Raw genomic sequence first — 19,055 nt, 5'->3', positions numbered from 1 at the left:
CCTGGGTGTCCTTGGACCTGTTTGCCACCACTTCCAACCCCCCCCCCCGAGTCCATATCCTGTCCCCCCCACCCCAGGAATAACATAAGCCAGACTAGGCTGCAGTTCACACACAAAAGATTTAATCACCTCCGAAAAAGCAGCCACACCCTGTGATGGATTAAGAGGAGCTGGATGGCACTGGGAGAACTGGGAGGGCGGGGAATGGATGATGGCGGCGGGGGGGGGACGGGACGGGACAAAGAGGTCATGGCGATGGCCGGGTGTGGCAGGCACAGGTTTTTAATGTAAAAACTTGTGTTCATCAACACTCAAATGTTTGTTTTTTTTGGGGGGGGGTTGACCTTGAAAAGAAATAAGAGAGTCATGGTTTGGGTAGAAGTTAGAAGAGGACATTTTTGAGGGGGAAGTTGCAGGGGAGGGAGGAGTCTTGCATGACTTTAAATGGGGTGGGAACAGGGTGGATTTCAGAGGTTTTAAGGGAAAAGGAAAGGGGGGGGCTGGGTGTCATCAATGTTGGAAGTGGGGCCGGTGAAATGGAGGACCATAGATTTTGGGCGAGTGGGGAGGGAGGGGTGGGCCGGCAGAAATGTGGGCGAAGGCAGGGAAATCGGGGGGGGGGGGGTGTTGGTCGACGAGCTCAAATGACTTTTCCGATGAATGAACACACCAAACACAGAATTTCTTTTTATCTAGACCAGCCAGATACAATAAATATAGTAACCGAATATTGTCTCCGTGGGTCCTGGGGGTGGGGTGTGCAGCAAATGGAAAGGGGGACCCCCCCTTCCCTTAAGTCGGACCACCACCCCGCTAGTAGTTTTTCTGTGGTCTTATGCTCAGTTCTCTCCTGAAATAATTCCCCCCCAATTCTCTCCTTTTTTTTATTGGAACAGTTATTAATGCATAAAGAGGAGGAAAGGGAAAAAAAGAAAGAAAAGGATCTTTGTTTAGTTTTTCGTGTCATCTGTGCATATGTGTCTTTCCTTGGCCTCCCGCCACCCCCAACCCCCCTCCCCCTTTCCCAACCCTCTTGAGCACTGGCACCCCTAAAACCATCCACAGCCCCCCCTATCTCTCTCTCCCAACACCCTCTTTCCTGGAAACTGAACTTTCTCCCCCTTTCAGCGAAAAAAAACATGGTTCAGTTCCTCTTCTCAATCTCTCTCTCTCTCTCTCTCGCTCTTTGTGGCTCGGTTAAGGCACCGCCGCAGGAGATTCTGGAAACGAGCGGTCGATTGCGGAAGAGGTTGGGGGGCAAAGGGGGGGCGGGCCGGATCCGCCCCTTGCCCCCCGTGAATATTTCGGCCTGCGTCTCTCTCTCTCCCCCCCCCCCAGCCACCTTCCCTGCCTCCCTTCCTTGGTTGCTCTGCCCCCAATGAGTTGTGCGTCCGGCAAGTCCCTCCGTCCGTCCGTCCGTCCCCCCTCCCCGCCCCCCCGCCCCCCGTTTTTCAGACTGTGCTTTCGAGCATCCATTCTGTGCTGCTAAAAGTGACCCTCCTGTGGCTCAGGGGGTCCTCGTCAGAGTTCAACTGCGAGGTGGACATGTGTCGCTTTGTCCGTGCCCGACGCGGGTAGCTGTGACTCTGGAACAGCGAGTAGTCCCCGTCGAAGGAGTGGCGGTGATGGTGAGTCCTGGACAACTCGCGCGCGGGGAACCCCACCAAACCGCCACCACCGCCGCCCATCTTGGCCCGCAACGGCGGCCCCGACCCGGCATCCTTGACCAAGCACAAGGAAACCGTCGAGCCCCTCAGGGCACCTTCTGCCTGCCCTTCGTCAGAAGACAAGATGGCCACCGTCTGGAGGCTGGTGGCCATCTTGGAGCCTCCTCGGCTGTCCAGCTCCGTCAAGGCAACGTCTTGGCGGCTGGGCGCCTCTCCTGCAGCGTCTCCCCTCGGAGGAGGTTCCTTGGAAGCCACTTCTTGGAGAGTCTCGTATTTGTCCTTGGAGGCCGAGCAGGGAAGGGCGTGGGCGTGAGGCTGGTTCCCGTTGGTCTGCGAGTAGACGTTGCTGACTTTGGCTTTCTTGTGCTCCTCCTGCCCGCTGTAGACTTTGTACCGGATCATGAGGATGATGATGAAGACCAGGACGGAGGCCACGATGATGCCCCCGATGATGATGATCATGGTGCCCCCCAGGAACTGGGTGTGAAGCGAGTGGCACTGGGTGGCCTCGCCCTCCGTGGTGAACTGGACGCAGCCCACAACCCGGGTGGCCGTCAGGGATGTCACCCCGTCGTCGTAGACGGCAAGGACGCATAGGTCGTAGTCCCGGCCGGCCGCCAAGTCATTCACCAGGAAGGTCTTGCTGGACGAGGGGATCATCCTGGGGGGGCGAGGAGAGAAGGAGACATTGGGATCAAACAAATTGAGGGTTAGAAACAGCACCCAGCCACTCCTTCCTCTCCCATGGGCCTCATTCTTGCATGGCTTAGGGCCCTCGTATCTACGGGACCGCCTCTCCTGGTCTGCCCCGCAGAGGACATTAAGGTCCATGAATAACCACAGTTTAGAGGTCCCGGGCCCTAAGGAAGTCAGACTACCCTCTACCAGGGCCAGGGCCTTCTCAGTGATGGCTCCCACCTGGTGGAATGCTCTGTCCCAGCAGACCACGGCCCTGCAGAATTTAACCTCCTTCCGCTTGGCCTGTAAGACAGAGCTATTCCAGCTGGCCTTTAATTTGAATTCAGCCTGATCTTTTATTTCCCTTCCCTTCCCTTCCCTTTTATGAAGATTCCCCGCTCTGAGACTCCACAGCTAATTCTCCCCTGGTCTCCTCGCTGGCCCAAGTAGGACCAATTCAGCCAGCTAGCCTTGGGGATTATCGAATTGATTTTTGAATTTTATTGTCATTCATGTTTTCACATTGTATTATATGATGTCTTTATAATTAAGTGTTTTAAAGTGTTTTAAATTTGTTGTTAGCCGCCCTGAGCCCAGTTTTTGAACTGGGAAGGGTGGGGTATAAATAAAAAATTATTATTATTATTATTATTATTATTATTATTATTACTATTATTATTATTTAACTCTCACAGAATCATAGAATTGTAGAGTTGGAAGGGACCCTGGGTCATCTAGTCCAACCCGCTGCAATGCAGGAATCTCAACTCAGCCATCCATGGTAGATGGCCACCCAACCTCTGCTTAAAAATCTGCAAGGAAGGAGAGTCCACCACAACCCAAGGGAGGCCGTTCCGCTGTCAAACAGCTCTTACTGTCAGAAAGTAATGTTTAGTCGGAATCTCCTTTCTTGTAACTTGATGCCGTGGGTTCGAGTCCTACCCTCCAGAGGAGGAGAAAACAAGCTTGTTCTATCTTTCACATGACAGCCCTTTTTATGTTGGAAGATGGCAGAGGAGAGCGACCAAGATGATTGAAGGTCTGGAAACCAAGCCATATGAGGAACGGTTGAAGAAGTTGGGCATGTTTAGCCTGGAAAAGAGACTGAGAGGAGATAGGATAACCATCCTCTAATATCTGAAGTCACATGGAAGATGGAACAGGTTAGTTTCTGCTTCTCTGAATCATCATCATCATCATCATCATCATCATATATTCTTTTTCTTTGGCGATCACTCATATCTGAGTAAGATTGTTTTTCATGAACACGGTCTTAACAGTGAGTCCGTAAGTGACTGTGGAGGCCAATTCTGGATCCACACGTCCTTCCACAGTGGGGACATAGGTTTCCGGGCGGGAGTTGATCACGGTGTGGATTTGCCAAGCGTGCCTTCCTCTTAGCACGTTTCTCCCTTGCGTCCTGAGTTCGAATGTCTTCAAAACCCAGGATGCCTTTGGTGAAGGCTGTTCTCCAACTGGAGCGCTCACAGGCCAATGTTTCCCAATTGTTGGTGCTTATACTACATTTTTAAAGATTTGCATTGAGACGGTCTTTAAACCTCTTTTGTTGACCACCAGCATTACGCTTTCCATTTTTAAGTTGGGAATAGAGGAGTTGCTTTGGAAGACGATCATCAGGCATCCACATAACATGACCAGTCCAGCGAAGTTGATGTTGAAGAATCCTTGCTCCCATCTGACTGGCTTGCTCCCGTCACTCTGAGCCCAGAGGACCTGAACCAATGGCTTCACATTGCACCAAAGGAGATTCCGACTGAATGTCAGGAAGAACTTTCTGACAATAAGAGCTGTTTGACAGTGGAATGGTCTCTCTTGGGAGCTTGTGAACTCTCCATCCTTGGAGGTTTTAATGCAGAGGTTGGATGGTCACCTGCCATGGATGTTTTAGCTGAGATTCCTGCATTGCAGCGGGTTGGACTAAATGTCCTTCAGGGGTCCCTTCCAACTCAACAATTCCATGATTCTAACCCTACCTGGCATCTTTCCTTAAAACGGAGTTGGGAAATGGTTTATAATGAATTGAAAAAAAATATTTAAAATAACTTTTTCTTTAAAACCCCCCGAAACCTTTCTTTTAGGAATTTTAGGTGCCGAAATCCCAAGGGAGCAGAAAAGTTTATTTATGTATGCGACCACGGCTGCGTGAATATTATTGGCCCAGAGATGGAAAGAAGATAAAGTCCCGACCAGAGAAGAATGGAAGATTACATTGATGGATTATGCTGTAATGGCAAAAATGACTGGAAAAATCAGAAATCAGGAAGTCCAAAATTTTAATAAATATTGGGGGAAATTATCTTAAAAACCATTGTAAACAGTTAAAATTGTTAGTAGGATTGGAATAACCAGGAGATTCCTTTAATCTTGTTTTTATGTTCTTCGTGTGCCTCCTCTGTGAGAGGTCCAGAGGGCATCAAAATGAGAACGGGGCCTTTTCTGTGGTGGCTCCTCGTCTGCGGAATGCTCTTTCTGGGGAAGTTCGCCTGGCACCTTCACTATACATCTTTAGGCGCCAGGCAAAAACATTCTTCTTCAACCAGGCCTTTGCCTGTCTTGATCTACACCCTACACCCTTTTTAAAAATGCTGGCTCTTTGGGGGGTTTCATATTATTAGTGGGTTGCTGGTTTTGTTTTGATTTTATGTACAGTGGACGCTTGGGTTGCGAATGTGATCCGTGCGGGATGCACGTTTGCAACCTGCAGCGCCGCGTCTGCGCACATGCGGGTTGCGATTCTGTGCTTCTGCGCATGTGCAAAGCGTGATTTAGTGCTTCTGTACATGCGCGACCGCCGAAACCCAGAAGTAACCCTTTCCAGTACATCCAGGTTTCGGCGGTCCTTAACGTGAAAAAACGCAACCTGAAGCAGCTGTAACCCGAGGTATGACTGTATTTGATATTTTATGTGAACCGCCCTGAGACCTTCGGGTATAGGGCAGTATGGAAATTAAAATAATAATAATAATAATAATGATGTTGATGATGATGGTGATGATGATATATGTTGCGTAAGGTAAAGGTAAAGGGACCCCTGACCATTAGGTCCAGTCGTGGCCGACTCTGGGGTTGCAGCGCTCATCTCGTTTTATTGGCTGAGGGAGCCGGTGTACAGCTTCCGGGTCATGTGGCCAGCATGACTAAGCCGCTTCTGGCGAACCAGAGCAGCGCACGGAAACACCGTTTACCTTCCCGCTGGAGCGGTACCTATTTATCTACTTGCACTTTGACGTGCTTTCGAACTGCTAGGTTGGCAGGAGCAGGGACCGAGCAACAGGAGCTCACCCCGTCACGGGGATTTGAACCGCCGACCTTCTGATCGGCAAGTCCTAGGCTCTGTGGTTTAACCCACAGCGCCACCCGCGTCCCACCAGTATGTTGGATATGTAAAGCTGTAATTTGAAAAAAACCCACAACCAAATAAATACATAAAGCAAAAATAAAGTGAAATAAAACAGAGGTGGGGCAGGAGAAGACAGATGCTCAGCACCTTGCTGTGCACCCTGGCAGGCGAGGGATGCAGAGGATCCGGGCGGGAGAGGCGGGGAGGGGGGGCTTGTAAAGTGGTCCATGGACTGCTGAAGTGCCGCACTTCTGCAGAGCACTCGATTAGTTCCCATTTATTAGCAGGAGCGAGTGATGGAGAGGCCTGAGGAGCAGCAGGCAATTAGCCAAGAATTATAGAACCGTGTCGCCAACAGCTGCAATTTTCTGGGGGTGGGAAAGACAAGAGGAGGGGGGAGAGGATATGTTGGGGGGGGACGACACACAGATCGCACGTGGCCCAGGCGACCTGGCGGGAAGATGGATTGATCTGGCCGGGGAGGGGAGAGAGCAGGATCCATCATTCTGCCAGCGGAAAGGATTAGCCGGCGTCAGCCTTCAAAGAAACAAGGTATCTGGGCCTCCACACCAGGGTCTCGCTGGGTCTCCACATCTGTCTCCCACTGCCGGAACATGGCGCCTCTGGAATGGGTGAATTAATCATCGGGAGAGAAGGGGCAAACTTTTCCCCATGTCCTTGGGAAACTGCCTCCGAGAGGATTGGACAAATTCTGGGAGGAGAAGGCTACCTGTGGTTTCTGTCGGTGGTGCAGGTCTGTTCTGTGTCCAGGGCAGCTGTCTACCAGCTCCATCTGGTACGCAGGATGACACCCTATCTGCCCGCAGACTGTCTTGCCAGAGTGGTGCATACTGGGCCAAGGCCGTTTAGGGCTTTAAAGGTCAGCACCAACACTTTGAATTGTGCTCGGAAACGTACTGGGAGCCAATGTAGGTCTTTCAAGAGCAGTGTTATGTGGTCTCAGCAACCGCTCCCAGTCCCCAGTCTAGCTGCCGCATTCTGGATTAATTGTAGTTTCTGGGTCACCTTCAAAGGTAGCCCCACGTAGAGCGCATTGCAGTAGTCCAAGCGGGAGATAACCAGAGCATGCACCACTCTGGTGAGATAGTCTGCGGGCAGGGAGGGTCTCATCCTGCGTACCAGATGGAGCTGATGAACAGCTGCCCTGGACACAGAATTGACCAGCACCTCCATGGATAGCTGTGAGTCCAAAATGACTCCCAGGCTGCGCACCTGGTCCTTCAGGGGCACAGTTGCCCCATTCAGGACCAGGGAGTCCTCCACATCAGCCCGCCCCCTGTCCCCCAAGAATAGTACTTCTATCTTGTCAGGATTCAACCTCAATCCATTAGCTGCCATCCACCCACCAACCACCTCCAGGCACTCACACAGGACCTTCACTGGTTCTAATTTGAAAGAGAGGTAGAGCTGGGTATCATCTGCATACTGATGAACACCCAGCCCAACCCCCTGATGATCTCTCCCAGCGGCTTCATGTAGATGTTAAAAAGCATGGGCGAGAGGATGGAACCCTGAAGCACCCCACAAGTGAGGGGTCTGAACACTCATCCCCCACCACCAATTTCTGGACATGGCCCAGGAGGAAGGAGCGGAACCACTGCATAACAGTGCCCCCAGCTCCCAGCTCCTCTAGACAGTCCAGAAGGATGTTATGGTTGATGGTATCAAAGGTGGCTGATAAACCACGGTTGCAGCTGACTGGGCATTATGCCCCAAGTTGGCGAAGACTGGTTTGCTGTGACATCAGACACAGCCAACACCTCAGCTGCACATAAAATCCAGGCAGGATGCTGTTTCTGGAAGGTGCCGCCACCCAATGCCTCTGAGATGCCTACAAGCTGCTCCTGAAAGCCACAGCCCTTTCCCGAAGTTTGTCCCCAACATCTGGCCCTCTGAGGTATACTGTGCCTATCCAGGGAGGTTCTACTTAGCCACCGCAGCTACAATTTCCAACAGAACAGCCAGCAAACAGCCAGAAATGACACCTGGGACCATTGGCTTGCAAAGGCAGGTGCTCTGAGCTACGACACTCCCCCTAAAAATGCACTAAAATCTCAATTCTGAGTAGAAGGATGATTTACTGTGAACCTAGGAGGTGATCTTATAGCATAGCTGCCAACTTACAGATTTGAAAATAAGGGACCAGCAGCCTCGAAAATAAGGGGTCAGCAGCCAAAATAAAGGATTTATTTATACAGAAATCCACCACTGATGGAGCCATGCTGCTTTTGCTGCCACTGACTGTGTTTTGCAGGGGTTGGACTAGATGATCCTAAGAGTCTACAACTCCCACCAAAGAAGAGGGGCAGACAAAACTGATGAACGACGTCCAGATGGCAAAGCTTACAGGCAGAATTAGAAACCAGGAAGAGGACCTCTTTGATAAAGAATGGGGAAAGGTTATAATTTAGTTGAAAAGCTATTGTCAAGAGTTACATACATTGGTAGGATTGACAGAAAACTTGTAGTAAAAATTTGAACTATGGATGGATAAATGATTTATAAAAATAGAGTTAGGAAAGGGATGCAGAGGGGGAAATCACTACGTTAAGATGCTGCACCGGTTGGAGGGGATGCTAAGCGGCACGTCGGGGCTGCCGTCGTCCTGGTGCAAGGAGTTCCATCGGCCCTCCCCCACCTGAGAGAGAGGGAGGGAGAGGGACTCTCGCCCACGCTGCCCGCGAGCCCGGTATGAGGCGGTTGCGGCGCCGCGGCTGCCGCTGAAGCGCCACCCTTCTGCGTCCCTCCCCATCCCCTCTTCTTCCTCCTCCCTCAGGCCGCCTCCCCTGCCGCCTCCGGCTTCCCCTGGCAGCGCGGCAGATGTCTCGCAAGAGAGGGCTTGCCTGCCCGCCCGCCGCCACCCGTCTCCTCACGATGTGCCCCTGAGGGGGAAAATGGAGAGACGGAGACGTGGCAGCTCGTGCGCGCGCTCTCTCTTTCGCGGCGGAGGACCCCGAGCCGCTGCTTCCCTCCCGAGCCGGGCAAGCATGTAACCCGGGACATTTAAGGGACATCATCAATAAGGGACAGCAGCGGGACACAGCGCTGGGATGAGGGAGTTTCCCGCCAAATAAGGGACGGTTGACAGCTATGCCTTATAGCAAAGTCGGTCCATCGGTCTGTTGTTGTTGTTTAGTTGTTTAGTCGTGCCCGACTCTTCGTGACCCCATGGACCAGAGCACGGTCTGGTCCATTGGTCTATCCAGCTCAATACTGTCTATATGGACAGACGCCGTCTCTATGGGGTTTCAAGCAGGGCTCTCTACCGGGCTTACCTGGAGTAGCGACTTCTGCATCGCAGGGAGTTGGACCAGATGATGTTTCAGGTGCTTCTACGAGTCTGTGCTGCTGGGGATTGATCCTGGGACTTTGGGTGAGCAAGGCAGGGGCTCTAACCACTGAGCCACAGCCCTCCCCTGGTTCTAGACAACTGGATAGCTCAGTTGGCTAATCGTGCCAAGGTTGCAGGTTCGATTCCCCTACATCCAACTCAATCCAACTCAATGGTGCAACATTGGAAAATGTTGATCACTTCTCCTACCTGGGCAGTTATCTTTCCACAAGGGCTGACATTGATGCCAAAATCCAGCATTGCCTGAGCTCTGCAAGTTTGGATTTCTCCCGACTGAAGTGCAGAGTGTTTGAGGACCGGGACATTCGCAGGGAAACCAAAATGCTAGTTTACAAAGCTATTGTACTACCAACCTTAATATATGCTTGTGAAACATAAACCACTTATAAATGCAATCTCCAACTCCTGGAAAGATTCCATAAACGGTGTCTCCGGAAAATTTTACACATCACTTGGGAATACAGGCAAACTAATACCAGTGTACTGGAAGAAGCAAAGATCACGAGTGTTGGAGCAATGATTCTCCAACAGCAACTTCGTTGGACTGGTCGTGTTGTGCGGATGCCTGATGATCGTCTTCCAAAGCAATTACTCTATTCCAAACTTAAAAATGGAAAGCGTAATGCTGGTGGTCAACAAAAGAGGTTTAAAGACTGTCTCAAGGCAAATCTAAAAAAATGTAGTATAAGCACCGACAATTGGGAAACACTGGCCTGCAAGCGCTCCAGTTGGAGAACAGCCTTGACCAAAGATGTCATGGGCTTTGAAGACACTCGAACTCAGGACGCAAGGGAGAAACGTGTTAAGAGGAAGGCACACTTGGCAAATCCACACCATGATCAACTCCCGCCTGGAAACCTATGTCCCCACTGTGGAAGGACGTGTGGGTCCAGAATTGGCCTCCACAGTCACTGTTAAGGCCGTGTTTATGGAAGACAATCTTAGTTGGCTATGAGGGATCGCCAAAGAAGAAGAAAAATCTAAAGGTTATGGGTTCAATCCCCGCATTGGGCGAAAGATTCCTGCCTTGCAGGGGGTTGGAATAGATGATCCTCAGTTCTCTGATTCTAGTGCTGCCATGCTGAGCACAGAAGGAGGAAGTCTTTGAGGCTTCTTTCATGGCTACTTTCTTGCCTCTGCGCCTGAACTCTGCTTTAATCTTATTGCTGGCTTTGTGACAATTCCTGGCAGGGAATCCCGGTATGGGCAGCTGTTCCACCTCTCCTGCTCTCTCCTTCCCGAGAGATGGCGGCAAGGTGGCAGGAGGGGAGGAGATAAGCTGCGCGGGATCGTCGGATCTCTGGAAGGGGAGGGTGTCAAAGCGGGGAATCTCCTCGGGGAGGCAAATGGAGGGGAACGTGCTGGTGGGTCAGTGGTGGAGCACCTGCTCTGCATGCAAAATCATAGAATCATGGAGAGTTGGAAGGGAACCCAAGGGTCATCTAGACCAACCCCGGGCAATGCAGGAATGTGCATGTGTCTTTGAATGAACAGAACAAATGAGATTAAGATTGTGAGTCAAAGGAGTGGGGAGTGTGTGAATCCAGCGCTGCTTAGCTTATTTTTGGGTTGCTATTTCGTTAGTTCATAATTTATGAATATTGTTGTACTCTGCGAATCCTGCAATAGGACTTTTGTTGTTCTTGGGCTGTTTAGCTTATCTTTTTAGTTGTTTGGTTCACCGCGGTTTATAGATTCTGATTGTTTCACTGGTAATTTGTAATTGCTTAATTTCTTAACTATTACTACAGGATTTTAGGTGATTTATGTTGCATTGTTGAATTATGCTGCATTCTGTTCTGTTGTCGTTATTTATTGTTTGTAAGCTGTTTCGCAATTTAATGAAATAATAAATTCAAAGAAAATGGCAAGGCTTTTATTAGCCAAAAATTGGAAATCGCAAGAAGTACCAACAATAGAAGATTGGCAGATAAAGATCTTGGATTTCTTTGGAGCTGGCCAAACTGACTGGAAAAATCCGCGACCAGAAGGAAGAGGAGTCACAAGAGGATTGGAAGAAATTTAAAGAATATTTAGCTAAATATTGTGATATAAGATAATTAGAAAATTCTTGGAAGTAACAAATAGGCTTAGGGGCAGAATAAGAGTAGGTGGTAGTAAATTTTAAGGATTAGAATATTAATTAAAGAGATGAGGATAGTAAATGAAAGGAGTGAATATTATTAGAAATATGAATTTGGAGAACTGCTATACAGGGGTTATAATGAAATTCAGTTAGAGGGGGTTTGAGGAAATCAGTTATCAATGTAACAAGAATTAGAGATTTGAAGTAAGAATTTTGTTTTGTGTTTTTCTTTTTTCCTTTCCTTTTTTCCTTTTCTTGTTGTGTGTTTTGTAATGTTTTGTTTCCCCCCCCCCTCTATGTGATAAATGTGGAAACCAATAAAAATTTTTGAAAACAAAAAAAGAAATAATAAATTCAAAGAAAAGAAAGGAATATACAGCTGTCCCTTACAGGGATCAAACCTGCAACCTTGGAGATATCAGCAGCACCAACCTCACTCCCTATTCCAGGCACCCCCAACCTTCGGCCCTCCAGATGTTTTGGCCTACAACTCCCATGATCCCTAGCTGATGATGGGAATTGTAGTCTCAAAACATCTGGAGGGCCAAAGGTTGGGGATGCCTGCTCTGTTCCCTCTCCCCTCTGTTTACCCAGCTCCTGCAAAACCCTTCCCACTTTCAAATCATTTCCCCAGCAAAAACATTTCCTGAGATCCTTCGCCTGCCTTATTTATTCATTTATATTAATCTTTTTCTATGCTACCCTTCCTTTGGTGCCAGCGCTGAAGGCAGCCCATTACGAAAACAATAATAACGATTAAAAAAACACCCACCAAAAATTAGCATCCCACATAACGATAATTAAGTCAAATTACTCGTAAGATTGTAAATACATATGATTATCCCTAATGCCATAACACGGCGAGAAATTTAACAATAGCTGTGCGCCGATCAAAACCTGCATGGATTTGGGCTGCGAGCCTGCGCATGCTTACTTGGGAGTAAGCCCAATGGGACTCTGTTGGGCTTACTTTGGAGTAGAAGTGCACAAGGTGGGGCTGTGCTGGCAGGCTGCAGGACCAGCTACAAAGTCTGGCCCACTAAAGTCGGTGGGGTTTACTTCTGAGTAAAAGCTCAGACAACTATGGAAAAATGCATGGTGGGAAACTATAGCTCAGGCATAATTAAAATAATTAAATTGTAGGGCTGATCTCACTCAGGTAGACTTCTTTGGAGACTTGAGTGGGAGGTTTCTCAGTCCCTACGTTCAATGGCCTGTCTCTCAGAAGACTAAGAGATGCTGTGATAAAAAAGGTAAAGGACCCCTGACAGTTAAGTCCAGTCGTGGACGACTCTGGGGTTGCGGCGCTCATCTCGCTTTACTGGCCGAGGGAGCCGGCGTACAGCTTCCGGGTCATGTGGCCAGCAGGACTAAGCCGTTTCTGGCGAACCAGAGCAGCGCACAGAAACGCCGTTTACCTTCCTGCTGGAATGGTACCTATTTATTTACTTGCACTTTGACGTGCTTTTGAACTGCTAGGTGGGCAGGAGCAGGGACCGAGCAACGGGTGCTTAACCCATTGTGGGGATTTGTTTTTTTTTTTTAAATTTAATATTTATTAGGATTTTCAAAAAACACGCAACAAACAAGAACAAGAAATAAACAAACCAAAAGAAGAAAAAAAACAAAACAAAACACAAAAATACATAATATTCAAAACTAAACAACAATGAAAAACACATAAAAGTTTCTGATACTTATTGTTCTTAACCTTATTTCTCAGACCTCCTCACTCCTCCCCTTCTTGTATTCCCATTTAAATTGTCAGTTCAGCAAGTCCTTAACTTATTTCTTTACCTTAACTTATACATTTATTCTAACTTACTATTGTTTTACTTTCCTTCTTTTTTCCATTTCCTCAATTTATTTTTAACAATCTTATTTTCAATTAATTTAAAAAGAAAAAACCAATTTTACCTTATTAAAGACACACATCAATACTTATACCCCATTAATTATTCTTAAACCTTTTTCCTAAAGTCGACCGACATTTCCCTTCCACGATTTACCCAATTTCCTTACCGTTAACTAAATTATAAAAAGCAAATTATCCTTATGCACCCTTTTCCGCCCACCCTTTTCCCGGTTCCAGACCCCAACCAATGTCCATCAGTCTTTATGTTATTTATTTAGCCTGGAGATCTCACGTCCGAGGCCCTTATATCTCTCTCAGTTCCTTTCCGCCGGTCTCTTTGATGGTCCTTAATGTTAAGCCCCAAGTCTCAGAGGGGCTCCGGCCCAACAGAATCCATGTTGCTTCCAGCCAGTCCTCCATACTTAAAAGCAAAGCCTATGGGGTGCTCCAACTCTTGTTTCAAATTTCTTACAGATCCAAATGACCCCAAAGCTCCAGCTTTCACCTTCAACCAATTTGTAATCCTCAGGTCTTCAGGTCTCCTCCCGAGGAGATCTTTCCATTTTCCAGATTCCCATTCAGACCAGGCTTTCCACATCCAATTTTTATTATCCTTTTTTGTCATCATGTCAGGCCTCATGTTGTAACTCTCCTTTAACTCCTGCAAATCTCCTGCTCCTCCTTCATTTTCTTCAAAAACAACACATTGCTCCATCGTTTCTACGCTTTCAGTTTCATTTATTTGTTCAGTTAAATAGGCTTCCTGTTTCAAGTCCTTATCAGGCTCCAAGCTGTTGTTTACTGTCCAGTGTAGTAGTGATACGTTTGTAGACAAAGCATTGTATTCATCTTTCAAGTTTCCCAAGAGAACGAAAACTCTGTCTAGTTCTGCTTGGAATTTACATACTCCAGTCATTTTTGTAGTGTAGTGTCCTTATTCCCCCTCTAGGGGGATTTTAGTTCCTTAATGTTCCTTTCAGCTCAAAACCAAAAGTCCAGTTATTTTGTATCAGCCCTCCTTGTTTTCAACAAAGTTGTACCAAATAAACCAGCAGAAACAACAGAAACAATGTTTTCTTTTTCCAGCTGACAGCTAGCTGACTAACAGCTCACTTGACAGCTGTCAAAATCTTCCATACACCAGGCTTTCTCATAGGGCGTTCCCGGGTCTCGGGGGGGGGGTAAAATTTCCGTCCCCAAGTTCTTTTTATCCTCCAGTAAATCTTCTTATAGTGTCAAAACCGTGAAGTCAAAATCTTTTCATTAAAAAAAAAAAAACAAGAAGCAGATTCTTTCGACCTTAGCTGCCCGGTCCTTTGCTTTAAATTGTTTACAAAGAGGGGGGGGTGACTTCCTTTTTAGCCCCTTCCCGCTCGTTCCAAATCCAGAATTAAATTTTTTATAAAGTCCCAATCTCCGTATTACTCACGGGTTTATATTTTAGAATCCAGTCGATCTTGGAAGAAGTTGGCGCTCTCTGTCTATGGCTTGCGGCTTCACTCCGTAGGCGAGGGAGTACTCTCAGCACCACGCCTCACCCTGCCTCCGTTCCGAAGCCTTTAAAAAGGCTCCGTCGCGGATTGGGGGGGCGCAAATGGTGCCCGCCGAGTCTCTGTGTTCACAGGCATCCGCGCCTGTGATTTTAAGGGTCCCCGCTTCGCCGCAGCGGCCAGACCCAGACGCTACGGAGCCGATTCCCTCCGGAGCTCGGAGGGAATCCGCCATTAAACAATGGCGCCAACCCGGAAGTCCCATTGTGGGGATTTGAACCGTCGACCTTCTGTTCAGAAAGCCCAAGGCCCAGTGGTTTAACCCACAGCGCCACCCGCATTTATCACATGCCGTGATAAAAAGGTAAAGGGACCCCTGACCGTTAGGTCCAGTCGTGGCCGACTCTGGGGTTGCGGCGCTCATCTCGCTTTATCAGTCAAGAGAGCCGGCGTACAGCTTCCGGGTCATGTGGCCAGCAGGACTAAGCCGCTTCTGGAGAACCAGAGCAGCGCATGGAAATGCCGTTTACCTTCCCGCCGGAGCGGTACCTATTCATCTACTTGCACTTTGACTTGCTTTCGAACTGCTAGGTTGGCAGGAGAAGGGACCGAGCAACGGGAGCTCACCCGGTCGCAGGGATTCAAACCTCCGACCTTCTGATCGGCAAGCCCCAGGCTCAGGGGTTTAAACCACAGCGCCACCCACATTTATCACATACCGTGATAGATGACTTCATATACCTGAAGGGCTGTCCCGTGGAAGATGGAGCAAGCTGGTTTTCTGCTGCTCTGGAGGGAACAACCTCAACCAACAGATTCCAATGACAAGAAGGAGATCCCAGCTCAAAGTTAGGAAGAACTTCCTGGTGGAACGGACTCCGCTGGGAGCTGGTGGACTCTCCTTCCTTGGAGCTTTATAAGGAGAGGTTGGATGGCCATGTGTCAGGGATTCTTTCGATGTGATACCTGTGTGGCAGGGGGTTGGGCTGGATGACCCTTGGGTGTCCCTTCCAACTTCACAACAGTATGATTCCATACTTCAGAAGAGGCAGAGCAATTTCAAAAACTCAATACATTTCAACTCCCTAGTGAGCCCTCCTGCTGGAAACTCACATGATAGATCACTGCAGCTTCAACATCTCCGTAACTCTGTTCCTATATGAAGATAAATTCTAGCACCACATTGTTTTCTCTCTCTCTCTCTGGTGACTGGGAGTGGCTGCTGAGACCATATAATACTGGTCCTGAAAGACTGGTCCTGAAAGCTCCATCTGGTACACAGGATGAGACCCTTCCTGCCCGCAGACTGTCTGGCCAGAGAGGTGCATGCTCTGGTTATCTCCTGCTTGGACTACTGCAATGCGCTCTACATGGGGCTACCTTTGAAGGTGACCCAGAAACTACAACTAATCCAGAATGCGGCAGCTAGACTGGGGACTGGGAAAAGCCGCCAAGACCACATAACACCGGTCCTGAGAGATCTGCATTGGCTCCAAGTACGTTTCCCAGCACAATTCCAAGTGTTGGTGCTGACCTTGAAAGCCCTAAATGGTCTCGGTCCTGTATATCTGAAGGAGCGTCTCCATCCCCATCGTTCAGCCCAGCCACTAAGGTCCAGTTACGAGGGCCTTCTGGCAGTTCCCTCCCTGTGAGAAGTGAGGGCCTTCTCGGTAGTGGCACCCTCCCTGTGGAATGCCCTCCCGCCAGATGTCAAGGAAATAAAAAAACTACTTGACTTTTAGAAGACATCTGAAGGCAGCCCTGTTTAGGAAAGTTTTTAATGTTTGAGGTTTTATCGTGTTTTTAATATTCTGTTGGGAGCCGCCCAGAGTGGCCGGGGAAACCCAGCCAGATCGGAGGGGTATAAATAATAAATTATTATTATTATCTCCACACCCACCCACCCACACCCACCCATTAATACCCCATGGCAATACAAGCCCCAGCCCATAAGTCCATCTACGTGGCAGCCACGGACACCGCCCCGACCACGGCGCAGTGACTCAAACAGTGCAACGGGCCCCGACCCACGTCACTCGCCTGTAAACCAGAGAGTCATCCAGGGAGCTGTTGTACTGGATCTGGTACATACGGATGCCAGGGATGTGCCGTTCAGATGGCCAGTGGATGACCACTGAGGTGGACGTGAGGTCAGCCGCCACGATCCTCTTGTCCAGGTGGTTCTTGGTGTCGTTGGCCCCCGATTTGGCAGAGGTGGTGATGTCCGATGAGCCGGGATCGGGCTCCTTCATGTGACCCGTGTTGTTGACCAGCAAGGGGAGCGGGACAATGCAGATCTCGACGGGAGCCGTGGCCTCGCCAGCAGCGTTGGAGGCGATGCAGGTGAAGACCCCGTTGTCCTTCAAGGTGGTGATGAGAACTTCCAGGGTCCCGTTCTCGAAGACCGTCGTGCGGGTGGTGTTGTGGATCAGCTTGCCGTCGGGGGTGATCCAGTGGATGGAGGGCTCGGGGTCTCCCACCGCCTTGCACTTGAGGCTGACGCCTTGCCCTTCCATGATGAACGCTTTGGAGGAGTATTGGCGGGTGATGAGCGGGGGCTCACAGATGAATTCCTCCTCGGGGATGGACCAGAAATACTTGTCCATCAAGTGTTCCGGCGAAGCGCAAGTCTCCAGGTCATCCTCTCGGGTCAACCTACGGAGCCAGAGGAGCTCGCAGTTGCAATGGAGTGGGTTGCCTCCAAAGCTGATGGTCAAGGTGGACGGGTGGGTCCCACGCACGTTGGCCAACACTTGGGCTCTCAAGAAGAGGTTGTCCGGGGGCAGCTTCTGCAGCCGGTTGGAGGTCATGTCCAACCGGACCAGCTTCTGCAGCTGGGAGAAGGTTCCCTCGGCGATGTGGTCGATGAGGTTGTGGTCCAACGTCAAGGTGTTGAGGGTCACCATCTGCCCGATGGCCTCCCAGGGCAGCGTCTCCAGGTTGTTGTAGGAGAGGTCCAGGTCCTCCACGGTGGAGAGGAACTCATCAAAGGCAGAAGGCTCAATGTGGCTGATCTGGTTGTTGCCCAGGATGAGGTGGCGCAGGTTGCCCAGCCCGCGGAAGTGTTCGTTCTTCAGGGCGGCCAGGCGGTTGCTGTTCATGTGCAAGGCCCTTAAGGCACGCAGGTCAGAGAAGGCGTAGGGCAGGATCTGGCTGATGGTGTTGCGCGAGAGAGTGAGGTGCACCAGGCTGGTCATGTTGGAGAAGTCCTTGCGGCGGATGACGGTGATGAAGTTGTCCGTCAGGCGCAGCTCCACCGTCCGCCGGTCGATGGTGGGTGGGACAAAGAGGAGGCCCGTCTTGGCGCACAGCATGGTCAGCGTCGGGGAGATGTTCTGGCAAATGCATCGGCCGGGGCAGTGCTGAGCTTTCGCCATGGTGCCAAGCATCAGAAGAGGCAGGAAAAACTTTTCCATCGTACCGGCACACGCCGTACCTGCGGAGGGAAGGGAGAGAGGCGTCAGTCGGGGACGGAAGCGTGTCGGCAATGACTCACACGGAAGAAGTGACGTTAACTTTATCAGAACAAACAAGGTCTGCTCAGGAGGGCCAGGCCTCATGAACGTAGCAACTCTTCTTGGTGGGTCTTGCCCCTGTGAGGCAGTTGTGAAGACTAAAGGTATGGTTGCCATATGTCCACTTTTTCCAGGACATGTCCTCTTTTTCTGGTCTGGTTGCCATAGGTCCATTAGACTCAGATCTAAGGCACCTGGCTAAGCTAGTCTGCAGCAGAGAATGGCAACAAAGCAGCATCTTAAACTAGCTAAAGGTAAAGGTAAAGGGGTAAAAGGACCCCTGACCATTAGGTCCAGTCGTGACCGACTCTGGGATTGTGTACTCATCTCGCTTTATTGGCCAAGGGAGCCGGCGTACAGCTTCCGGGTCATGTGGCCAGCATGACTAAACCGCTTCTGGCGAAACCAGAGCAGCACACAGAAACGTCGTTTACCTTCCCGCCAGAGTGGTACCTATTTATCTACTTGCACTTTGAGGTGCTTTCAAACTGCTAGGTTGGCAGGAGCTGAGACGGAAGAATGGGAGCTCACCCCGTCGCGGGGATTCGAACCGCCGACTTTCTGATCGGCAAGTCCTAGGCTCTGTGGTTTAAAAGGATGCTGGTTCAACTACAAGATCTTGGAGAAGGCGTTAGCGAGGGCAAGAGTTAACACCCCCCTGCCCTTAAGGAGAGTCCATATGCACATGTTAAACAGTTCAATGAATTGTTCTTGGCACACTGATGATGTGAACACGAGCCCAAATACTTTCATGTGGCAAGTGAGGGAGCAACAGGTATTATTATTATTTTGCTGTTGAAAGTTAAGAACAGGCATCCCCAAACTCGGCCCTCCAGATGTTTTGGGACTGCAATTCCCATCATCCCTGACCACTGGTCCTGTTAGCTAGGGATGATGTGCAAGCTGTTATTCAGAATTGTGCACGCTAAGCACAGCAAAATAGTGTATTGCACAAAAAGTTGAAAATAAAGACCCCACCCATTTTAACTGATTGGTTAAGGAAAACCTGGCAAAGTAGCTTAATGATAAA

General features: G+C 49.5%; 1 protein-coding gene across 1 annotated transcript in view; it reads right to left on the bottom strand.

Annotated features, from left to right (window-relative positions):
- Positions 1-100: 100 nt before the first annotated feature.
- The window catches only part of LRFN1 (leucine rich repeat and fibronectin type III domain containing 1), a 155,340-nt gene continuing 136,385 nt past the window's right edge, over positions 101-19,055 (bottom strand). Inside the window, exons 2-3 of the mRNA XM_053397629.1 lie at positions 16,551-17,946; positions 101-2,328 (exon numbers count right to left, since the gene is read on the bottom strand). Of these exons, the coding sequence (XP_053253604.1) occupies positions 1,452-2,328; positions 16,551-17,926 (2,253 nt within the window). The 5' untranslated portion in view covers positions 17,927-17,946 and the 3' untranslated portion in view covers positions 101-1,451. The remainder of the gene's footprint in view (positions 2,329-16,550; positions 17,947-19,055) is intronic.

This window comes from Podarcis raffonei, chromosome 8 (assembly GCF_027172205.1).
Source record: "Podarcis raffonei isolate rPodRaf1 chromosome 8, rPodRaf1.pri, whole genome shotgun sequence".
Taxonomy (NCBI): domain Eukaryota; kingdom Metazoa; phylum Chordata; class Lepidosauria; order Squamata; family Lacertidae; genus Podarcis; species Podarcis raffonei.
This window is presented reverse-complemented; position numbering and strand designations above follow the sequence as displayed.